The following is a 23,996-nucleotide window of genomic DNA, read 5'->3' on the forward strand; positions in this document are numbered from 1 at the left end:
TAGCACAGTAATGGAGGCAGAAAAATATGATAATTGAGACGAGGCTATAATCTTTCATTGCATAGAAAACCTATGATATGAAAGGCTCCAATACAGAGCAGAACAAAGTGTATTAATTCTGTGCGATGCTTTATTGATGAGCCCCTCTTACTCAGTTTGAATACTAAAAGGAGGATGGCAGAAAGAAGAGTTTGACCTTAAATTTAATGACTTAAATATTCGTTTGTAGCTCACATTAAACTATAGAAAAGCCTCAGAGCACTTGAAATATGGTGCGCCAAAACTTTATGTTTTATAATGTTTGTGTGCTTTTGTGGGGCTTAAGCACAGAATAGGCAGAAAATGACCTATCGGACCTGATCCAGAGTATCGGATCAATGTATCCCTACACTGAATGATTCATTCCAACACTGGATAATTCTGTTCAACCACTGATTAGGTGATCAACTCATTAACATTTCATTTAAAGTGAGAAAAATATAAAAAGCACTGCTGTTGTCATAACTATCCTCTTGCCATATTAGTGGGTAGCAAAACCCGTGCTGGTAGTACCTTAGTAATTGGAGTCAAAAATAAATACTGACCACACTTAAAATAAATAATAATAATATTTAATAATAAAATAAATTTTAAATGAGGAAAAGTCTGGCAATTTTGAGGACTGTTTTTCAGCAAGATAATACTCTATGCCACAAAGCAAGGTCAGTAAAGTTGTAGATGGTGGATCACTTGGTCAAGACTCTTTCCTCTCTCTAGACCTGAACCCCCTGAAAACCTCTGGATGTTACTAGCCATCAAAACCAAGATGATTGAATTTCTGCACCCGGAATGGCATAAATATAACTCAACACTGCTGGCCGCGTAAAAAACCATGATAAATCAGCGTTATTCCAACAAATATTGATTTCTGAACTAGTTAAAATATAACTATTGTGTTGTTTAAAAATGAATATTAGGCTCTTTTACATTATTTTACACGTAAACACTGTTTTTTGTTATTTGGACCTGCTGTCTTTTTCTGCAAATAAATCCTCTTAAATGAGATTATGTTTATTTGGAATTTAGGGGAAATGTCGTCAGTAGTTTAGAGAAAAGAAAATCTTGAACACATGTACCTATAAACAGTAAAACCAGAGAAACTAACAGAATTTTTAGATAGTCTTTAGATAGTCTACTTAAAATAAATTGTAACCTACATTTCTGAAGACAATTTTATCTCTTTAATTTCATGTGCACTTACCAGCTGTGATGAGTATTATAACTGCAGACACTAAAATAAGTGTCAGGCATCTCTTCATTATCCTCATCTTCAGCACGATTAACTCAACACCCAGTTCAAGCTTCTCCGCACTGATGATACAGAATTACAGGCATCCTCTCAGCCCCCTTAATGAGAGAGAAACACCCTCCAATCACACTCGCTGTTACCTTATTAGACATAACAGAGGAAACCATCAAACAACTTCAGCGACAAATCAGACGACGCTTTTATGATTTTCTCCATATATATCAAAATAGTCAGTGCTTGTGAACTCCTCCCCATACATCAAGACGCCTCTCTGAGGGGATGCGCGCGCACACACACACACACACACACACACACACACACACACACACACACACACACACACACACACACACACACACACACATACATATACATATATATATAGATATATACATACAGGAGACAGGAAACTCTCCAGTTTATTTACAGCATCAAAGTCAAACACCTGCAGAGACGAGATCCAAAATCTGAATCCTTAATAACAAACTGCTTAATATGTTAATCTAAAAACACTGTTATTTTATAATTTATACTTTGTAAGCTCTAAAATGACAAAAACAATCAATCCTTTTTTTCAACAAATAAATCTTTAGCAAGGGTATGGTGTACAAGCAAGCCATCATTACACAAGTGAACGGCAGTATACTGTACACACTGTTAACCTGTTTCATACTAGGTTGGCCGTGACAATTAGCGTTACATTAGTGTTGAATGGTACCCTTACTTTACTCTAGCCCACTGGTCTCAAAATCAAGTCCTGGAGGGCTAGAGTTCTGCAAAGTTTAGCTCCAATGCTATCATTTCTATCCACAAGATGGCGTCAAAAAGGCCGTTTAATACAGAGAGTGACAGACATGGCTCACTTTCTTACCCCCAGCCGATTCAGATGATAATGGTTTGTCCCTGGAAGCCTCTGCTACAGTTCCTCTCCTACAGAAATCAGTCAAGATGGCATTCCAAGGAGCAGTTTATGGCAGGGCCCCTCTATAGCAGCCGTGTGAAGGGCCAATGTGCCACACTGTAAACAGATCTTGGTGGAGGAACATAGTTTAACATTTTCTTATCATGTTGTCTGTTATCTATTCGTTTCATTTATTAGTAAAGTCAGTAGTTGTTGTATTTACTCCTACATATATATATATATATATATATATATATATATATATATAAATGCAATACATTTTTTGATAATCCAACCCTCTACTATCTGCATATAGCCTACACACGCACATTGTGTTTCCATGTTTCCATAGGCGTATTTTTTTTTTATACTGTACAGACTGTGTGTGTTATTGTTATCTTACACCAAGACAGAACTAAAATACAAAGTTAACCATATTTCAATCTATTGGTGGTATTGTGCTGTTGAATGCTTTTACTATTGCTTCAACAACAACAAGCGTTAGAGAAAATAATGCGAAAAAAAAAAAAAAGTTAAGTTCATCATTATACTCTGCTATATGCTATTATATATTATATATATATATTATATTATATATATTATATTTTATATATATTTTTTTTTTTAAATGTGACTAATGTAAATGTAATGTAAATGTGAACTTAATGTGATCAACTAAATATGATTTTTATATAATTTTGCAAATGAAAGGTCTTGCTGAAAAAAAAATCATAGTAAAGTAGGCCAGAAACCGTCCCCTTATCATCATAAATGCTATTTAAATTATTTCAAATAATATTAAGTTTTATGTAATATTGTTAAAAGAAAAAATAGTATTATGTCATCTTTAAATTGCAAGTTTATTCATTATTATATTAACTCTATGTTTTTATTATTTTCACAGGGAAGCAAAAGGAGCATATTTTTTTAAAAGATTACTCTTGTACTCTTTATTGTTTTTCTGGGTTATCCAGGCATTTATGAGTTAATTCAACACAAGATCGTCATCTTTTGAATCTGACTAAAATTAAACGTTTATAGAAATTGTGAAAATGCTCACCCGTTTGCCTACAAATACAAAAATGTTAAGGCAAACTTCTTTGTGGGATGTTTTAGACTAACTACAGAGCACATTACAAGCCTGATACACTGAGATATAATGTATTATCAGCTTTTTTTTATTTATTTATTTTTGCAAGTAAAAGCGTAGGACATAAAAGAGAAGAAATGAAGGTTGATGTGACATGGACGATTTTAACAATGTTCTTGAATGTGGCAGTTACGTTTAATAATAATAAACTATTATTATTATTATTATTATTATTATTATTATTATTATTATTATTATTATACTACATTGAGAGTTATTGATGCAAACAATAAACAACACGTTTTTAATAAAAAATGGTATGAATATTATAATATTAAATTATTATTCACAATTACATTTAATGATTCATTTCAGTGATAGGAAAGGATGTGGTTTCGTGAGAGCTAAGAACTGAATAATATTATCTCCATGCACATTGGAAGTCTGATTTCAATTAATTTGCAATTGCAAATATAAGCAGTTAAAAGAGTTTCTATTTTTCTGAAGTATAAAATCACTGCCCACACGTTCTGTTTGCAAACTTACTTTATAAATTACATTGCAGACATTTATATACAAGTCCATGGTTATACATTCAAAAGAGAATATGAGTTAAAGGTGCTGTGAAATGTTAAAAGACAGAGAAATGAGTAAAAACACTACAATCATAACTATTAAACTATTAATTACACACAAAATTATTTTGTGTTTTTTCATTTATTTTTTTGCTCTCTCAAATTAGTATACACAATTGAAAGCTTACAATGGGAATACAAAAATCTATAAACCTCTGGAAATACAAATTAAATTTAATACTGAAAAGGTCATGAAGCAAAATATTTTTTTCTGGTTAAAGGTAATTAGTACATATTATACAAAATGTAACGCATAATTTGACTGCAGCTAACACATAGAGCATATTGAGGATTTGAGGCAGTGGGTGTACTGTTAGTTATTCAGTCCCTTCATGTTTTCTTCGCACATCCTCTACATCATCATAGTCTGTTATCAGAAAACAAAAGCAAATTGTTGCATCAACATATGCTTTTAAAAAGTTTTGTAATCAACACATTAGTTTTGGCAGTGAAGTTAAATGAGTTATCGTGAGCACAAATATTCATAACATAAATCAATTACAAAAACTATTACAAAAATAATAGTAATTACAAAAATAAATGAAGATTAAGGTAAATAAAAAGAAGTGCCCATAACGTAACAAACATGTCACTCACACATTCCCTGACATTTTTCAGATCATCATACTTATTCTCAACACCCTTTAAAAATATAACTGTCTATTATTAATTACACATGCTTACACACTATATATGCAACTATAATTTAAAAAAAAACATAACTATGTTTTTATGTACAAAGCTGGGATTTGACATCCTTTACCTGCATTATCATTGCAGAACTGTGGTATAATGACAACGTCATCATAGTTGTCTGCTAAACCATCTGCAACAAAACAATGAAAAATGCAATGCATTGATTAATGTTCAAAACATGTATGCATTTCTTACATTACTGAGCAATTTATTTTATGTATTTATTTTTAATTGCAAGTCAATTTAATTCTAATTGTTTGTTGTGAAATTGGTGTGATACAACTTTTACATGAATTATAATAAGCTGTTTATTTGACTTTATTTGATTTATTTTTTAAGATCATTAGGGGCTTCTGATTTTAATCAAAAGTAAATCCTCATAAATTCTGATGCGAACACATTAAACCGAACATCAGACCGAACACACATTAAACCTTCGACCAGGCAACCGAATATAGTTTTTTGGGTTGATGGGTGGATTCTTACAATAGGTTTTGAATGGTTTATATAACTCTGCTAAGATAACTGGGTAAGTTAATGCATTTAGCTCTGCATTTAGCAAGTAAGATCATGTTTCAGTCCTCTAACCTGAGAGAGACACATCAGCATCTTCATATCCAGAATGTTGTTCTAAAGAAGAAACACTTCCTGTTATGGAGATTTGTCTTGAACCATCAGACACTTGTTTACAATCACAAATCAGACAGAAAAAGTCCCACAAATGAATCAGTGTAATTTACTCCACTCCTCAAATCAGACACTGTAACATTTACTCACCCCTCTGAGTGAAGAGACTGTGTCTACTAATAGGTTTGTGCTGAATCTCCTCATAAACGGCCTCAGTCGTCGTCCTGTGTCTCCTCTTAGAGAGAGCTGTGAGTGTAGACAGACAAACACATGACTGATCACACACTGAATAAAACACAATATGACAGTCTCTGGATCTCTCCTACCTCTCCTCATCACTCTGTTCTGCTGAATCAGTATAAGCAGTGGCACTAAGAGCAGTAAGAGCACAACTCCCAGAACAATCACAAGCTCTGGGGAGACGGAGAGAGACTCTGCTGGAGGAGTTTGTGAAAGAGAGACTGATGTTGAGCGCACTGGAGGAGAAACTGATGTTGTTGTGTCAGGAGTAGAGGACACTGACACATCTGAAACATCTGTGATAAGAGACAAACATTAACACTCGTGCAAATATTATTAGCACTAAGATGATCAAATATTTGTTCTTGTTCTGCTGTGACCTGCACAGGTGAGTCCAGCGTGCTCTTTGTGGGAGCAGTCAGTGTGGTTTTTCAGGGAGAGAGGACAGTCCCACAGGTGAATCTCATTCCCTCTGCACTCGACTCTGTTCATCCACACAACACCTTCACCAGCACCAAAGACTGAATTCCCATCAGCCCTCAGTGCTGCTCCACAACCCAGCTGTCTGCAGACCACCTGAGCATCTCTGATGTCCCACTGATCATCACAGACTGAGCCCCACACAGCGTTATGATACACCTCCAGCCTCCCAGAGCACCGGCCCTTACCTCCACTCAGTCTGAGAGGAACATGACCTGAAACACATCAACCAGAAGTGAGCAGCTTCAGCACATCATTTACAACAATAAGGAAATAACCTGTTTTACAACAGTTTAAATTTGTGATTCATTTAGTGAAATAAAAAAACACATGAATATTAATATAAGATTAATAAATAAAATACAAACATATGATAAACCTACTTGAACACTGTCTCTGGTATGGAGATGGAGAGGTAGAACATGTCAGAAGACTCTGATGAGATTTATGACTCTCCTCCTCTGACATTACAACATGTTAAAATTTGTGATCATCTCTAATCAAGAACATTATACTTATAATACAGAAGACAATATTTTTAAACAAACATGATTCCTTCAAGTCAGTTAATTATCTTACCTAAGCAGGTGATTCTAGCGACTTCATTATCACAGTCATTCTGTCCCCAGGGTGAAGAGGACACTGCCATAAACTAGAATCATGTCGTCGACATTTAAGTTTATCCAGCCAGTCATGAGTCTTCAGTCCCTCTGAATATCTGGGTTCACTGCCAGATCTTCCACAGTTCAGTTCTTGACAGATCAGACTCGCTGTGTCTCTGTCCATCTGGTTCCAGCACACATTACCCCAGGATCCATTGTAGAAAACCTCCACATTCCCTTCACAGCCTTCAGTTAACCTGATCCCTTTAAACTCTAGACAGAAAAGCATTATAATCAACTTCAACTCTCATTTAACTCCAGTCTTTTAATTAGGAATGGGAATCATACTAAATGTAACAATTCTTACATTCTTGTGTTTGTGTATGTGTATTTATGTATATGTGTGTTATTGTTATATGCACTTTTAATAATAATTTTAATTTTTAATTTTAATAATAATTCCAACATTTAGTGTGTTTTACTGGTATTATTAGTAATATTATTGATAATACGAGTGGTAATATTATTAACAATGCTAGACAAATAAAAACCATAGCATACTTAGTACATAGTACACAATAGTACACTATTGTATAAAAGACACAAGTGGTAACTAAATACATTTTTAAATAAAAAGATAGTATGTTAAAAGTACATTTTAGTTCATAATTATGGTGTCTCAAAATAGCAAATAGCTTTTTTTATTACATGAACTTCCTGTAATTAACTACACTGAATTAAGTCTCAGTTGTTAACTTCATGTTTTTATTTGTTATGGAATCAGACACTGGTTATGCCACTAAAAGTCCAAGTCATTTGTCAGTCAGCTTTTTTTTTTTTTGGTGAATGATAAAATTGGATCTGAATAAGAATCAGTTCGCTGTTTATTCAAAGTACTGTTAATATACAATGCAAATTTACTGAATATTGCTAACCACCAGTTCTATATATGAAATGTTATTTTTTTAAATTATTGTTTACTGTTTACCTGAGCACACGACTCCTACATCCTCCTTGTGATTACAGTCATGTTGTCCCCAGCCTGGAGAAGAGCAGCTCCACAGGGACGTCTCATTCCCCTCACACTCCACCTCATCCAGCCATATGTGTCCAGAACCAGGACCAAACCAGGCTGGTACCTGCTGGTTACTGAGGGCCACTCCACACTGCAGCTGTCTGCACACCACATGGGCATCTTTAATATCCCAGGAGTCATCACACACTGTCCCCCATGAGCCGCCGTGAAAAACCTCCAGCCTCCCTGCACAGTCTCCCCCAGAACCCACCAGCCTGATGGACCCGCGACCTGATATTTAGAGAAAGAGAAACACATTATTGATCTCCAACAACTGAAGAATCTGTCCAGATGTTGTTGTTCTCACCAAGGCAGGTGATGGACAGCTGTTGTGTGGAGCTGCAGTTGAGAGTTTGTGGAGAGCTGCAGTTCCCCAGATGAGCTTCACTCCCAGAGCACTGGAAGCCCGTCACACACTCATGACTGTGTTCAGGACTGGATGAAGAGGAGCCGGAGAAGTTGAGCGCAGAGCCACAGCCCAGCTGTCTGCAGACCACAGAGGATTCAGTGAGACTCCAGGAGTCCAGCAGAACTCTCCTCCAGACCTGATGGATGAAAACCTCCAGCTCCCCCTCACACTGTCTCTCTCCAGACAACCGCACCAGACCGTCATGAAGAGCCAGAGAGGAATCTGTGAGAAAGAAGTGGCATTTTACTAATAATTTCCAAGATATTGCAGTATGTACTCATATTTGTGCTCAACAAAATCTTCTCACTAGAGCAGATGACTCCAACATCTCTTCTATGAGAACGTTCAGCTCGACTCCATGAAGAGATGAAACATTCTGAGAGTTTTGTTTCATTCCCGTCACAATCAAACACATCAGCCCAGATTTCACCGCTTCCCTCTCCAAACCAGTCTGATCCCACAACAGACACAGCAATCCCACAATTCAGCTGTCTACAGAGGACACTGGCAGCTCTCATATCCCAGCATGCATCACACACTGTGCCCCAATTACTGAAGTACAGATGCTCAACTCGACCAGAACAAGAATCTGAACTGTTTTCTAGTCTGAGATCTGTGTAACCTGAACAATGAAAACAGAATTATATAAATAAACTATAATCTAAATGTCAGAGACAGCAAATAAAAAAAACATTAAACATTGTTACTTAACCAGAACAGAACAGTTCTACAATGTTTTCACTGCTGCAGTTGTGTTTGTGCGATGATGATATTGAGCAAAATGAAATCTGAGACTCATTTCCTCTGCACTGAATCTCTCGTGTCCACATCTGAGTGTCTCCTTTGTCAAAAGCAGCTTCTCTCAGCACCTGTACAGGAGCCCCACAGTCCAGCTCTCTACACACAACCTCTGCATCCTGCTGGTCAAAGACAGACTCACACACTGACATCCATGACTGATCCTCCATTATCTCTAATCTCCCAGCACACCGATGAGATCCATTAACAAGTCTGGAAGGTTTATCACCTGTTTGTATTGAAATCATTAACACACTGTATTGCAAACAAAAATATTATTATACCATATACCATGACAATGCAAAAACAATTATTACAGAATTCCAGAAAAAACACAATAATTATTTGTTTCACAATATGTTCATGGACAACATGGAGTTACTTGCCCAAACAGATGACTCCAGCATCAGAATTGTGAGTACAGTCATGCTTACTCCATCCTGATGAGCCACAGTTCTTTAGTGTAGACTCTGATCCAGTACATAAAACAAGACTCATCCATATTGGTCCTGATCCTGGTCCAAAGTGAGCACCACCCAGAGCATCTACAGATTCTCCACAGTCCAGTTCTCTACACACCACTGCAGCATCAGACATATCCCAACCAAGATCACACACTGTTCCCCACTGACCTCTGTGAAGAACCTCCACTCTACCAGCACAGCGACTGTGACCATCAACCAACCTTACATTCTTTTTATCTAAGAGAGAAGAGAAAAACTCAGTTAAAGGTACTGTACTTAATCAATACTGTTCTTATTTTATTTCAAATTCTTACCAGCACACAGCATCCCTTGGTTATTGTCATGTGAACAGTTGTTATCATGTGATGGAGATGTTGGACAGAGGTGAATCTGAGACTCATTTCCTCTGCACTGAATCTCTCGTGTCCACATCTGAGTGTCTCCTTTGTCAAAAGCAGCTTCTCTCAGCACCTGTACAGGAGCCCCACAGTCCAGCTCTCTACACACAACCTCTGCATCCTGCTGGTCAAAGACAGACTCACACACTGACATCCACGACTGATCATGAAGTATCTCTAACCTCCCAGAGCAACTCAGTTTTTTAGTAAGTCTGAGGCCTGAAGTAGAGAGAGAGGAAATGTTAAATGCTATATGGATAGTCATATAGATTTGGAAAGACATGAATATGAGTAAATTACATAATTGTAATTTTTGGTGAACTGTCCCTTTAAAGCAGGATGATCATTAGTGATGTAAATACAGGGCAGGTTTTTGAACAGCTTACCTGTGCAGATGACTCCAGCATCTCTAGTATGATCACAGTTATAAATACCCCATTCTACTGAGCCACAGTTCTTGAGTGTAGACTCTGATCCAGTACATGTTGAGCGATTTGACCAGATTGGTCCTGATCCTGGTCCAAAGTGAGCATCACCCAGAGCATCTACAGGTTCTCCACAGTCCAGTTCTTTACACACCACTGCAGCATCAGCCATATCCCAACCAATATCACATACTGTTCCCCACTGACCTCTGTGAAGAACCTCCACTCTACCAGCACAGCGACTGGGACCATCAACCAACCTTACTCTCATAACATCTATATAACAGGGAAAGTTGAGGAGAGTATGGGCAAAATGTAAAATCAATGGGAATAAAAGTACCACACACAAAAACACACACACACAAAAACTTATTGTGATAAATAATTCTATATTTATTTCAGAGTTAGGGGATATAGAGTTTTATTTTAATTTATTTGAAAAAATTATCAAACCTGCACACACCAGTCCAACACGACTTTCATGAGAACAGTTGTTTTCATGTGATGGTGATGTTGGACAGAGATTAATCTGAGATTCATTTCCTGTACACTCAATCTCTTGTAAATCCCATGTCTGATCATGAAGTGTCTCTAACCTCCCAGAAGAGGGAAAACCTCTAACCAGTCTGACTTCTGAAAAAAAAAAATTCTTCAGCATATGTCATAAATCATATTTCATTTGATGTAATGAAATGAAGCAAATTAACTATGAAAACATTTTATATATTTCAGCAAAACCTCCTCTCTAACCCAAAAAGTCCTACACTGAAAGCAAGTTAAAATGTCTTTCATTTTGGTACTGTTTGTGTTAAAAATCAGAATGCAGTATCATAAATATTTTCAGATTGTAATGTCAATGACGTCTAACTTGTTCAACCACTTGCAAAGAGTGAATAAAGATTAAGGATAGAAACTAACAAGCTAAAATCTTATAAGGCAGCATAAAACTGAAGGGATAATTTCATACAGTTCTTCCAATGACAGCCTGTGTTTTCAGATAAAAAGTAAAAATTGTTACAGAAACTAAATAAGGATTATATAATAAATGACTACTCTACTTTTGGTTAAATGTTTCTGTATAATAAAGATAGGACGTTTAACTTACCTGAACAAATGACATGGGCATTCTTATCGAGACAAATATCAGGATAAGTTGATTTTACGAATGCACATTTCTTAAGTGTGGGCTCTGATCCAGTACACGCTGCATTTTTCATTGAGACCAGTCCTGATCTTGGTTCAAAGTGAACAACATACAGAGCATCTACAGGTTCTCCACAGTCCAGTTCTCTACACACCACTGCAGCATCAGCTAAATCCCAACCAGCACCACACACTGTTCCCCACTGACCTCTGTGAAGAACCTCCACTGTGCCAGAGCAGTGACTGGGACCATTTACTAGTCTTACATTTATTATGTCTAGAAAAGAGAAAGTGAGTGATATAGATAGTGATATAGTGAGTGGATATTTTACAATTAAATCAAATAAGACTGCTTTGTAGCATTTTCAACACCTACCCGAACACATTAAGTCAATGGTGCGCTCATAAGAACAGCTGGTTTTAACTAATAGTGATTTTGGACAGAAGTGAATCTGAGACTCATATCCTCTGCACTGAATCTCTCGTGTCCACATCTGAGTGTCTCCTTTGTCAAAAGCAGCTTCTCTCAGCACCTGTACAGGAGCCCCACAGTCCAGCTCTCTACACACAACCTCTGCATCCTGCTGGTCAAAGACAGACTCACACACTGACATCCACGACTGATCATGAAGTATCTCTAACCTCCCAGAGCAGCGAGAGCCTCCAACCAGTCTGACTCCTAAGACGAAAAGATCAAGACGAAAAATTATCCTTTAGTTTCCAAAGACGAACACAGAAAGACAGATGAACACAAATATGTAATTAACATTTTAATAATGAAAATCAACTTCTATAGAATTCAAAAAACTTATATGAATTACAACATGTAAACTACATTGCCTGAGCAGATGACTCCAGCATCTTTGAAATGATGACATCTGCTTTTACCCCAACCTAATGACCCACAGTTCTTGAGTGTAGATTCTGATCCATTACACATGACAAAACTCATCCAGACCGGTCCTGATCCTTGTCCAAAATGAGCATCACTGAGAACATCTACAGGTTCTCCACAGTCCAGTTCTCTACACACCACTGAAGCATCTTTAAGGTCCCAGAAATCATCACACACTGTTCCCCACTGACCTCTGTGAAGAACCTCCACTCGACCAGAACAGGGACTGGGACCATCAACCAACCTCACATTCACATGAGCTAAATGTTGATCAGTAAATAATGAGAAAGAGATGAATGAATGAGAGAGAGTGAGTTAAAAGAGCAGTTTTCTTTTAATCAGAATCACCTTATTCTTCCCTTTTTAAAAAAATAAATAGTAAAGTTAAGCTATTCAGACAGTAAAACGGTATTGTGTAAAATAAATTAGTTTTTTTTGCAAATTTTCTAATTTTCAAACATGTAATATATTGATTGTGCTATTGTATCATTAATGATAAATACAGTTTTAATATGGTAAACATTCATTGGACTCAAACTGAAACATGTCTGTGGAAGATAAACCACTTTTAAGTAATACAAATTTTTGAAAGTAACATCTCAGATCTCTTGTGTACTTACTTGCTGTGATAAGTATTACACGTGAATACAGCAAAATAAGTGTCAGGCATCTTCCCATCATCCTCAGCATGATTAACTCAACATCCAGAACAAGCTTCTCCGCACTGATGATACAGAAGTACAGGCATCCTCTTAATGAGAGAAACACCCTCCAATCACACTCGCTGTTACCTTATTAGACACAACAGAGGAAGTCATCAAACAACTTCAGCGACAAATCAGACAACGCTTTTATGGTTTTCTCCATATATATCAAAATAGTCAGTGTTGATGAACTCCTCCTCTGCCCATCAAGACGCACACAGGAGGAGGCAGGAAACCCTCCAGTTTATTTACAGCATCAAAGCCCAACACCTGCAGAGAGAAACCTGCATAACTAACTGCAAATGACCTTAAAAGTGCTCATCTGTGTACACATATCTTAAACATGTAAATAAACTAAAGAAACACTATTACAAAATATAATGTAAAAAAAATCTTTTTAATCTTTTTTTTTTTTTTTAAACCAACCAATTTTAGGTCTCTAAGAGGAGGCTTAAGGCTAATTTCGTGAAATCTTTCATCTCTTTCTCAAAATAATGAAATGCCCACAAAACCATGTTTGTTATATGTTATAAGTTATGATAAATATCTTGTTCACCTTGTGACCAGCAGAGAGAGCTGCTGGGCTACATTTCTGCTAAAGCACATTGTATTGCACACTGATTCATGGACATGGTCACATTTTCTCTTCTTCTAGTGGTTCATATTCAGAATGTCTAACAATATGGAGCAGATTTAGCCCATCAATTTGGGAAAATATAGTGGTTGTCAAACTTCATGATTTTTCCTCATGCTAGCAAAAAAATAAATAAATAATTCAGTTTATAAGCGCGGTATTCTAATATTAGGACACCGGTAGTTCTTTAATCTGTTGAAACGTATTGAGTAGCCAACTGTTATTAGTTGGGTATCTGGTATTGAAAATACTGATCTGATCTGAAGGTGATTTTATGTGAAACTCCCATTGATTTTGACATAATGAGCAAACAAACAAACAAAACATTGAATATTGTCATCCATTCTTATTGCAAAAATATTTAATTTAAGATAAAATATGGATTATTTAGTGCTAGAAGGTTTGTTTGGTTGTTGTTTTCTTGCATACATGACTTTGAGTGTATGCTTTCAGTTCATTTGACATATTTCTTCATGTAACAGGTAGGTTACATTTCATTACATACTAAAAAAGAGAGGCATAAATAATAAAAATAAATAAATAAATAAAATTTTCCTTAAATTCAAAGTCAAATACTGCAGTATAGTATTATTATAGTAATATTACATACTGAACGTAGCTGTTTGGCCGTCTAAATAAAGATTAACTTAGTGAGCGTGATAACCCTGGATGCAAAAAGACATCCAGACAGCTCTTCCTCTACACAACATACACATCAATACAAACTTATTGGCTCTCAGCGGTTCTAAAGGAAAAGACACTTCTTGTCAGATGTCACAAATAACACAAAATCAAACATTTATCCATATATGAATAGAATGTCTGATCCTCTATGTTGTAGTTCACTGAGAAAAATTAAAATACTGACAGTCACTCAACTGTCATGAGAGCGATTGTGGGAAAAATACAGCATCAAAGTCTGGCACCTGCAGGAAAGAGAGACAAGCACTAATAACTGCTGATGACAAACAGTGATAACAAACCAAGACGGAAGAGAGCTGGATGTTTATAATACTCTAAGAAAGAGAGACATGGACAATTTGTGAATAATAAAGTAAATTATTTAACAGAATTATACTTTACATCTGCCCATTTGCACACAAAAACACTGCTGAAATTAAATGCGTTTGTAAAAATAAACGTATAGTCTATTTAATAGAAAACATGGCAATCGATTCAAACAAACAATCACATTATAATCGAGGGCAACTTACAGTATTTCAGCCAATCAGAAACTGATTTGAGTCGTTTATAGCATTTCAAAAAAGCAACATAGGCAACATATCAAATACTAACCTCCCAGAGCAGCGGGAACCTCCAACCAGTCCTGCTAATAATTAAGTAAACACACATGAACAAAATCATGCAGTATATTAAAGGTACATAAAAAGACATGTCTCCACGGGCTTGTGCTGTCTTTTGTAATTGCTATGACAACTACAGTTTCATGGAGTCAGTGGGGTCCCCACAGGCTTCAGTCAGTGGTTTTTATATCAATTACCAGACAAGAAGGGGGAAATGGTCATGAAATGAGTGCCTTTGGAAGGTCAAAGTGATAGAAACTCGTGATCGGCAGTTAGCGGAAGCTTATAAAGTTTTAAATGTGGCTATTTTTCTTACAACAACTCATAAATTCACTTCAAAAGGCATTTTAACTATACACTCTAAACCTAAATCTACCAGTATAAAGCTTGGTTACTCACTTATAATTGAAGACAGTCATAGAGGTTGATTAAATCATGGTGTAATTTTTCATTTTAGAGTGAACTATCCTTTATAGACACTATTGTTAGGTTATTATACTTTTACCAATACGAAACATTGTTTCCATTTTATCTGTGTCCACGAGATGGCAGTAGAAGACGATATAAAGAAGTTATGTTTCCACTTTTGACATTGAAAAACCACCACCAACTGAACTTACACTACTGACAGTGCTGGATTAATCTACACCCATTTACTTTCTGCCTGTGTTCCTGCCTGCATAGCCAAAAATAAATCAAAACATAATTTCCAATAGGCAAATAAAAACCAGAATATTCCTGTCAAGGACTGCATACTAAAGATCAAACTTTTTTTCTGTTTAATAGAGTTAACAGGGAAAAAAACATTCCAGAAAAAAAGAGAAAAGAAATCAGTCGGTAAAAAAATATAAAAATATACATTCTAAATGAAAACCACAGCAAATGCATTGAAATGATGTATTCAGAACAATTCAGGAGCAGAGGTTTTTGTCAAAGTGTCATTTTTTTTGGGCGACACATAATTTTTGCATTCCACCACGCAATTGTATTCTTATGACAGTTATTTTACACTACAACACAGCCACTGAACAATTTTTATTTTAATCTTATTTTAGGTTGGTCATTGTAACCCTAATGTACCGATCCATACCGATCCACAGATTAATCTACATTGTGTTTATGACCATATTTAAGTATCATATCAAAGATTATTAAAAGAATTTAAAAAAAAAACAAGACACAGTGGGTGTGGCCATTGAGTCATACGGCTCCTCCCTCAATGTCTGACTCCTCCCTCACATCGTCGTAGTCTGCATAAAAAAAAATCTTGTTAATTGTTATGATTGCATCAGTATTCCAATCTGAGTTAATTTTATTTAAAGCAGCAAAGTACTGATATAATTACTTCAAAGTTTTTGTCTTTTGATGCTAATAAAGAACGACATGCAATTTTAAATATTTAATACACATGTTGGAATCAAGGTTACCTAACAGGTTTGTCACATCTTCAGTGATACTCCACACATCATCATACTCCTCCTGATCTCCTTCTTCACACATGTACAAAAAAGTTCATTTTGATTTTTAATACTCGTTGAACTTGAGTTTATAAAAAATTAATTCTTTGTGACTTACCTGTTACACATTGAGAGCGTTGTTCATTAATGACGACATCATCATAGTTCTCTGGTGTGTCCGCTACACACACACACACACACACACAACCACACACACACACACACAACACACACACACACACACACACACACACACAAACCATTAAAAGCTTGTAAATGTTTCTTAACCTTAATATGAAAAAACCAAATAATATTTTATATAAAATGACCTTCGCCTTAATAAAGTAGTGTGTAAAAACCAATGAGCAAAATCCTACAAAAGTAAAATCACCTTTTTCAGTATCATAGCTCTGTCCAGTAATAATGACATCATAATATCCCTCTGGTGTGTCATCTACAAATTTAACATGAAACCCTTGTTAATACACTCCAAGCAAACATGGAAGTGCTGTATATATTAATATACACATTAAAGAATCTCAGAGTAGAAAATACGTCTAAAGTAAAGAGCACCAGCACCTGTCTCACGATCTCGTATCGGTGCACCGGTGAAGATGTCTTCATACAATCTTGGTGTGACTTCATTGACCCTCTCTTCAAAAATCAATACACACACAGACACACACACACACACACAGACACACACACACACACACACACACACATACAAACATTTCAAAGTTGTCACAGTTAGCAGAGTTACATTTATGTACTGAGTTTGTAAATCACCTCTCTTACCTGAGAGAAGCTCATCAGTGTCTTCAGAGACAAGACTACCTATTAAAGCAAGACAGGACATTCATAAACTTTTTAATATGTCATCTTTCTAGGATTCAACTTTGCAAGCTGTTTTGAAAACTAAAATCAACAACTTGATCCCTATATAAGCATGTCCCATGCTGACTTTAAGGGTAAAAACCTTTAATCAGTATCAGTATTAGTACACAGTTACAGTTACATTTTCGCATGATGCCTCACCTCTATGAGTAAGCTGATTATTATAAATTTCCTCATATACTGGTTCAGTCTGTGACTGAGTCCTGTGAAGTCCTGTGTACCAGTCAGAGAGAGCTGTGAGTGTAGACAGACAAACACATGACTGATCACACACTGAATAAAACACAATATGACAGTCTCTGGATCTCTCCTACCTCTCCTCATCACTCTGTTCTGCTGAATCAGTATAAGCAGTGGCACTAAGAGCAGTAAGAGCACAACTCCCAGAACAATCACAAGCTCTGGGGAGACGGAGAGAGACTCTGCTGGAGGAGTTTGTGAAAGAGAGACTGATGTTGAGCGCACTGGAGGAGAAACTGGAGGAGAAACTGATGTTGTTGTGTCAGGAGTAGAGGACACTGACACATCTGAAACATCTGTGATAAGAGACAAACATTAACACTCGTGCAAATGATTGATTTAAATAAACAAATTTGAATATCACTGATGATCAAATATTTGTTCTTGTTCTGCTGTGACCTGCACAGGTGAGTCCAGCGTGCTCTTTGTGGGAGCAGTCAGTGTGGTTTTTCAGGGAGAGAGGACAGTCCCACAGGTGAATCTCATTCCCTCTGCACTCGACTCTGTTCATCCACACAACACCTTCACCAGCACCAAAGACTGAATTCCCATCAGCCCTCAGTGCTGCTCCACAACCCAGCTGTCTGCAGACCACCTGAGCATCTCTGATGTCCCACTGATCATCACAGACTGAGCCCCACACAGCGTTATGATACACCTCCAGCCTCCCAGAGCACCGGCCCTTACCTCCACTCAGTCTGAGAGGAACATGACCTGAAACAAATATCAATTAGCACAAATTATTATTATTTTTTTATTTCTTTGTGCATTCTACAAATAGTTGTGTCTACTTTCTAAAATGAAACACTATCTATCATAAAGTAACTTCCAAACTATGATTTATACTTGTGACAACTTGCTTATAATGTAGTTCATTTTATTGAAGTGTTGCAGTCTTCCTCCTCCTGTCTACAGTTAATGCAAAAGACAGCTGCTAGACTTCTCTCTAGGACTTGCAAGAATGAGCGAGTGACACATGCCAATTTGTTGTCAAATACCTACTTGAACACTTTCTCTGGTAAGGAGATGCTGAACATCTCAGACGACTCCGAAGAGGCTCCTGAATCTCCTTCTCTAAAATTATAACATGATCTCAGTTTCATGTTAACAGTTTATTCAGTGTTTCATGTTACTACATGTAACCTTTATTTTTAAAGAAGTATTACCTGAGCAGGTGATTCTGGCGACTTCATTATCACAGTTATTCTGTCCCCAGGGTGAAGAGGGACACTGCCATAAACTAGAATCATGTCGTCGACATTTAAAATTATCCAGCCAGTCATGAGTCTTCAGTCCCTCTGAATATCTGGGTTCACTGCCAGATCTTCCACAGTTCAGTTCTTGACAGATCAGACTCGCTGTGTCTCTGTCCATCTGGTTCCAGCACACATTACCCCAGGATCCATTGTAGAAAACCTCCACATTCCCTTCACAGCCTTCAGTTAACCTGATCTCTTTAAACTCTAGACAGAAAGGAAAGATAATATATTTATTAAAAAAACATAACATTTATCCTATGGGGGAGTTAATACACAGCTTCAGAAAAAGACGCCACAGCTTTGTTTCTTGTGTTTTTTTTTCTTAACTGTTATCAGGCGATTAGATGCTACATATGAACTCTTAAATGAACACTCCACTTTGAAAATAGTTAAGATTTACAGTTTTGAAATTCATTCATCTAAACTCTGGATCTAGCGCTAGCACTGTTAGTGCATCTTAGAATAGATAATTAAATCTGATTAGACAGTTAGCATCTCTTGCTTAAAAATGACCAAAGTAGTTTAGATCTATTTAAAACTTGACTGTACTAAGACTGACCAAAAAATTTGACTTTCCAGGCCAATATGTCTAGGAACTATTCTCTAATTCCAAAGTAAAAATAAAGGAACATTCATGCCGTAACCATGGGTGCTGCAGGCGCAATGATTTTATTGATACGATATAATACAAACACAATGGATATTGTTAATCATGAGTGCCATTTATGAGTTACTACTATTTTTTACTGTTTACCTGAGCACACGACTCCTACATCCTCCTTGTGATTACAGTCATGTTGTCCCCAGCCTGGAGAAGAGCAGCTCCACAGGGACGTCTCATTCCCCTCACACTCCACCTCATCCAGCCATATGTGTCCAGAACCAGGACCAAACCAGGCTGGTACCTGCTGGTTACTGAGGGCCACTCCACACTGCAGCTGTCTGCACACCACATGGGCATCTTTAATATCCCAGGAGTCATCACACACTGTCCCCCATGAGCCGCCGTGAAAAACCTCCAGCCTCCCTGCACAGTCTCCCCCAGAACCCACCAGCCTGATGGACCCGCGACCTGTTATTCAGAGAAAGAGAAACACATTATTGATCTCCAACAAATGAAGAATCTGTCCAGATGTTGTTGTTCTCACCAAGGCAGGTGATGGACAGCTGTTGTGTGGAGCTGCAGTTGAGAGTTTGTGGAGAGCTGCAGTTCCCCAGATGAGCTTCACTCCCAGAGCACTGGAAGCCCGTCACACACTCATGACTGTGTTCAGGACTGGATGAAGAGGAGCCGGAGAAGTTGAGCGCAGAGCCACAGCCCAGCTGTCTGCAGACCACAGAGGATTCAGTGAGACTCCAGGAGTCCAGCAGAACTCTCCTCCAGACCTGATGGAAGAAAACCTCCAGCTCCCCCTCACACTGTCTCTCTCCAGACAACCGCACCAGACCGCCATGAAGAGCCAGAGAGGAACCTGAAGAGAAGATCTCATGTTTAACTAAAATAGGGATTATGTTAGAACATAGTGAAACAGTCTTAAATCTGATTGGTAGCATAATAGTCTTAGCATCAAATATGTTTACCAGAGCAGATAACTCCAACATCTCTTCTATGAGAATGTTCAGCTCGACTCCATGAAGAGATTAAACATTCTGAGAGTTTTGTTTCATTCCCGTCACAATCAAACACATCATCCCAGATTTCACCACTTCCCTCTCCAAACCAGTCTGATCCCACAACAGACACAGCAATCCCACAATTCAGCTGTCTACAGAGGACACTGGCAGCTCTCATATCCCAGCATGCATCACATACCGTGCCCCATTTACTGAAATACTGATGTTCAACTCGACCAGAACAGAAGTCTGGTCCATTTACCAGTCGGAGATCAGTGTAACCTTAATGAAGAACAATGTTTATTAAAAAATATATATATTTCATTTTATAACAAATGTGATTATCACAGTAAGTGGAAACTACAATTTAATTACCAGAACATAACAGCCCAATGGCATTCTCGTGGGCACAGTTATGTTTGAGAGATGATATTGGACAGAAAGAAATATAAGATTCATTTCCTCTACACTGAATCTGTTTTGTCCACATCGGAGTGTCTCCTTTTCCAAAAGCAGCTTCTCTCAGCACCTGTACAGGAGCCCCACAGTCCAGCTCTCTACACACAACCTCTGCATCCTGCTGGTCAAAGACAGACTCACACATTGTACTCCAGGAATTCCCATGAATCATCTCTATTCTCCCAGAGCACAGGTGAGGTCCATCAATAAGTCTGGAATGTTTATGATCTGTTAATATTATATTTAATAAATGGTACAAAAGAGACAAATCACAGTTATTCAAGGTGTATCATGTGTACATGAAAAATACTATATATTTACAGTACATGGTAAACTGTACTATGTCATTCACCTGCACAGATGACCCCAGCATCACCATTATGTGTACATGTGTGTATACCCCATCCTGCTGACGCACAGCTCTTCAATGTAGATTCCATTCTAGAACATAAAGCACTCATCCAGATTGTTCCTGATCCTTGTCCAAAATGAGCATCACCCAGAGCATCTACAGGTTCTCCACAGTCCAGTTCTCTACACACCACTGCAGCATCAGCCATATCCCAGTCTTCATCACACACTGTTCCCCACCGACCTCTGTGAAGAACCTCCACTCTACCAGCACAGCGACTGTGACCATCAACCAACCTCACATTCATTGCACCTGAGAAAGGGTAACACACACAAAGAGAGAGAGAGATTTAAAATAATGGACCATTGTGTTGTGTTTATCTTTTTCTCTCCCTCAATCTAGTTCTTACCAGCACATTCCATTCTAACATTGATGTATTTTGAACAGTTGTTATCATGTGATGGAGATGTTGGACAAAGGTGAATCTCAGATTCATCTCCTCTGCATTGAATCTCTTGTGTCCACATCTGAGTGTCTCCTTTGTCAAAAGCAGCTTCTCTCAGCACCTGTACAGGAGCCCCACAGTCCAGCTCTCTACACACAACCTCTGCATCCTGCTGGTCAAAGACAGACTCACACACTGACATCCACGACTGATCATGAAGTATTTCTAACCTCCCAGAGCAGCGGGAACCTCCAACCAGTCTGACTTCTAGAAGAACACAGAAAATTTAAATCATTTCCATGGAAAAATAAAATTCCATTTGCACACTTGATGCATAAAATCAATACATCTATTAGCCTATTTGCTTTTTGGGGTTTTTTAACAAGCCACAAACTAGAATTGGAAACCTATAAACAAAACTGAACAGTTGAGAACCATTGAGAAACTACGCAAAACTAAGTTTATTAAAATAACAGAGATAACATTTTGCCATATATTTTGTGTTTGTGTGTATATCAAGCTAAATTATTTTAGTGATTAATGTGTGGTACTGTTGTGTATGGTTTACCTGAGCATCTCACTCCAGCATCTTCGTTATGATCACAGTCACTTTTACTCCATCCTGTTGAGCCACAGTGTTTCAGTGTAGATTCTGATCCAATGCACATAACATAACTTATCCAGATTAGTCCTGATCCTGGTCCAAAGTGAGCATCACCCAGAGCATCTACAGGTTCTCCACAGTCCAGTTCTCTACACACCACTGCAGCATCAACCATATCCCAGCTATCATCACACACTGTTCCCCACTGACCTCTGTGAAGAACCTCTACTCGACCAGAACAGCGACTGTGACCATCAACCAACCTCACATTCATATGGTCTGTATATTAAAAAACGAGAATGAATGATGCAGAGACAGCAGGAAAATAGAAAATCATGACAAAAAATATGTGAATGAATCACATTAAGAAATTCAATTCAAAGAAATTTGCTCCAACCTGCACACACTAGTTCAACACTGTATGCAGAAGAGTAGTTGTTATCATGTGATGGAGATGTTGCACAGAAGTGAATCTGAGACTCATTTCCTCTGCACTGAATCTCTCGTGTCCACATCTGAGTGTCTCCTTTGTCAAAAGCAGCTTCTCTCAGCACCTGTACAGGAGCCCCACAGTCCAGCTCTCTACACACAACCTCTGCATCCTGCTGGTCAAAGACAGACTCACACACTGACATCCACGACTGATCATGAAGTATCTCTAACCTCCCAGAGCAGCGAGAGCCTCCAACCAGCCTGACTCCTGAAAGAAAAAAAACAAGAACATTTTTTTAAATTCCCTAGAACACTTTTCACATGGAGAACACTACATATTTATTTGTATTATATTCAGAACATATTTAAAAAAAGATAGAAAAAATATATGTACATATATAGTAGTGGCTGCACTGAAAAGCCTAGGCAGCCAACTGGCAGCATTTTGGCAGGAAGGCACCTTATGAAACTGATCTCTAACAGGTTTCTGAGGCAGTGTAATGAATTAATGATGTAAAAAAAAAAATAGAACAAGTTTTGATTATAAATAAATCAAAATTTTATTACTATAATACTGGTTTCTCACTACAAATTCAAATTCAAATTTTATTTGTCACATACATATACATACATGGTACGACATGCAGTGAAATGTTTTTTACAACCGTCCAGTGTCAGAATAGAAAATAGAAAATAGAATATATATAATAGAAAATAGAATATATATATATATATATATATATATATATATATATATATATATATATATATATAAAATAGAAAAATATATATAAAGAAAAAGTGTACAAAGTATAAAAAATAAAAATAAAATAAAGTATAAAATATAAAATATAAAGTGTAAAGTGTAAAGTGGCTGTGTGAATGTCCAATGTAAAGTGACTAGTGCAATATTGTCCAGTGTAATTGTCCAATTGTAAGTGGCGAGTATCTGGGAAAGAGGGGTGACCATGGGAATCCCGGTGATTAGGTGCTGGGTGCTTTCTGGTTCAGACTCCGAATGGCCTGCGGCAAGAAGCTCCTCCTCATTCTCTCTGTGTTTGCCTTCAGGGAACGAAAGCGCTTTCCTGAACGCAGCAGAGAAAAGAGTCCATTGTTGGGATGGCTGAGGTCTTCCACGATCTTCCTGGCCCTGGTACAGCACCGCTTGTTGTAGATGTGCTGCAGCACAGGGAGCTCGGTGCGGATGGTGCGCTCAGCTGACCGCACCACCCTCTGAAGGGCTCGCCTGTCCTGCATGGTGCTGTTCCCGAACCAGGAGGTGATGTTTCCGTCAGGACACTCTCAATGGTGCAGGTGTAAAAGTTCCTGAGCACCTGAGATGGGAGTCTGATGTCCTTTAACCCCCTTAGATGGTATAGACGCTGCCGGGCATCCTTCACCAGGGTGTTGATGTGACAGGACCAAGACA

The 23,996-nt window shown here is 37.5% G+C and overlaps 2 protein-coding genes across 2 annotated transcripts in view; both read right to left on the reverse strand.

The window, feature by feature from the left end:
* Positions 1 to 3,887: 3,887 nt before the first annotated feature.
* On the reverse strand, positions 3,888 to 6,425 carry LOC122342827 (scavenger receptor cysteine-rich type 1 protein M130-like). The gene is made up of 7 exons (XM_043236960.1): positions 6,341 to 6,425; positions 5,858 to 6,172; positions 5,564 to 5,773; positions 5,388 to 5,483; positions 5,199 to 5,291; positions 4,678 to 4,740; positions 3,888 to 4,281 (listed from the first exon to the last, which is right to left on the reverse strand). Exons 1-7 carry the CDS (start codon positions 6,423 to 6,425, stop codon positions 4,232 to 4,234), a joined length of 912 nt encoding a protein of 303 aa, XP_043092895.1. The 3' UTR covers positions 3,888 to 4,231.
* A 111-nt stretch (positions 6,426 to 6,536) lies between these two features.
* The window catches only part of LOC122342833 (deleted in malignant brain tumors 1 protein-like), a 91,656-nt gene continuing 74,196 nt past the window's right edge, over positions 6,537 to 23,996 (reverse strand). The window contains exons 7-39 of the mRNA XM_043236973.1: positions 22,533 to 22,835; positions 22,100 to 22,414; positions 21,496 to 21,798; positions 21,087 to 21,398; positions 20,651 to 20,962; positions 20,243 to 20,557; positions 19,810 to 20,133; positions 19,416 to 19,733; positions 18,569 to 18,865; positions 18,405 to 18,476; positions 17,802 to 18,116; positions 17,477 to 17,698; positions 17,304 to 17,396; positions 17,064 to 17,102; positions 16,845 to 16,919; positions 16,657 to 16,719; positions 16,384 to 16,446; positions 16,236 to 16,298; positions 16,015 to 16,058; positions 14,801 to 14,834; positions 12,787 to 12,957; positions 12,112 to 12,426; positions 11,648 to 11,950; positions 11,234 to 11,548; positions 10,582 to 10,761; positions 9,985 to 10,404; positions 9,620 to 9,922; positions 9,228 to 9,542; positions 8,756 to 9,070; positions 8,351 to 8,665; positions 7,942 to 8,265; positions 7,548 to 7,865; positions 6,537 to 6,832 (exon numbers count right to left, since the gene is read on the reverse strand). Coding sequence (XP_043092908.1) covers positions 6,537 to 6,832; positions 7,548 to 7,865; positions 7,942 to 8,265; positions 8,351 to 8,665; positions 8,756 to 9,070; positions 9,228 to 9,542; positions 9,620 to 9,922; positions 9,985 to 10,404; positions 10,582 to 10,761; positions 11,234 to 11,548; positions 11,648 to 11,950; positions 12,112 to 12,426; positions 12,787 to 12,957; positions 14,801 to 14,834; positions 16,015 to 16,058; positions 16,236 to 16,298; positions 16,384 to 16,446; positions 16,657 to 16,719; positions 16,845 to 16,919; positions 17,064 to 17,102; positions 17,304 to 17,396; positions 17,477 to 17,698; positions 17,802 to 18,116; positions 18,405 to 18,476; positions 18,569 to 18,865; positions 19,416 to 19,733; positions 19,810 to 20,133; positions 20,243 to 20,557; positions 20,651 to 20,962; positions 21,087 to 21,398; positions 21,496 to 21,798; positions 22,100 to 22,414; positions 22,533 to 22,835 — 7,772 coding nt within the window. The remainder of the gene's footprint in view (positions 6,833 to 7,547; positions 7,866 to 7,941; positions 8,266 to 8,350; positions 8,666 to 8,755; positions 9,071 to 9,227; positions 9,543 to 9,619; positions 9,923 to 9,984; positions 10,405 to 10,581; positions 10,762 to 11,233; positions 11,549 to 11,647; positions 11,951 to 12,111; positions 12,427 to 12,786; positions 12,958 to 14,800; positions 14,835 to 16,014; positions 16,059 to 16,235; positions 16,299 to 16,383; positions 16,447 to 16,656; positions 16,720 to 16,844; positions 16,920 to 17,063; positions 17,103 to 17,303; positions 17,397 to 17,476; positions 17,699 to 17,801; positions 18,117 to 18,404; positions 18,477 to 18,568; positions 18,866 to 19,415; positions 19,734 to 19,809; positions 20,134 to 20,242; positions 20,558 to 20,650; positions 20,963 to 21,086; positions 21,399 to 21,495; positions 21,799 to 22,099; positions 22,415 to 22,532; positions 22,836 to 23,996) is intronic.

Source organism: Puntigrus tetrazona, chromosome 4 (assembly GCF_018831695.1).
Source record: "Puntigrus tetrazona isolate hp1 chromosome 4, ASM1883169v1, whole genome shotgun sequence".
In the NCBI taxonomy this organism is placed as follows: domain Eukaryota; kingdom Metazoa; phylum Chordata; class Actinopteri; order Cypriniformes; family Cyprinidae; genus Puntigrus; species Puntigrus tetrazona.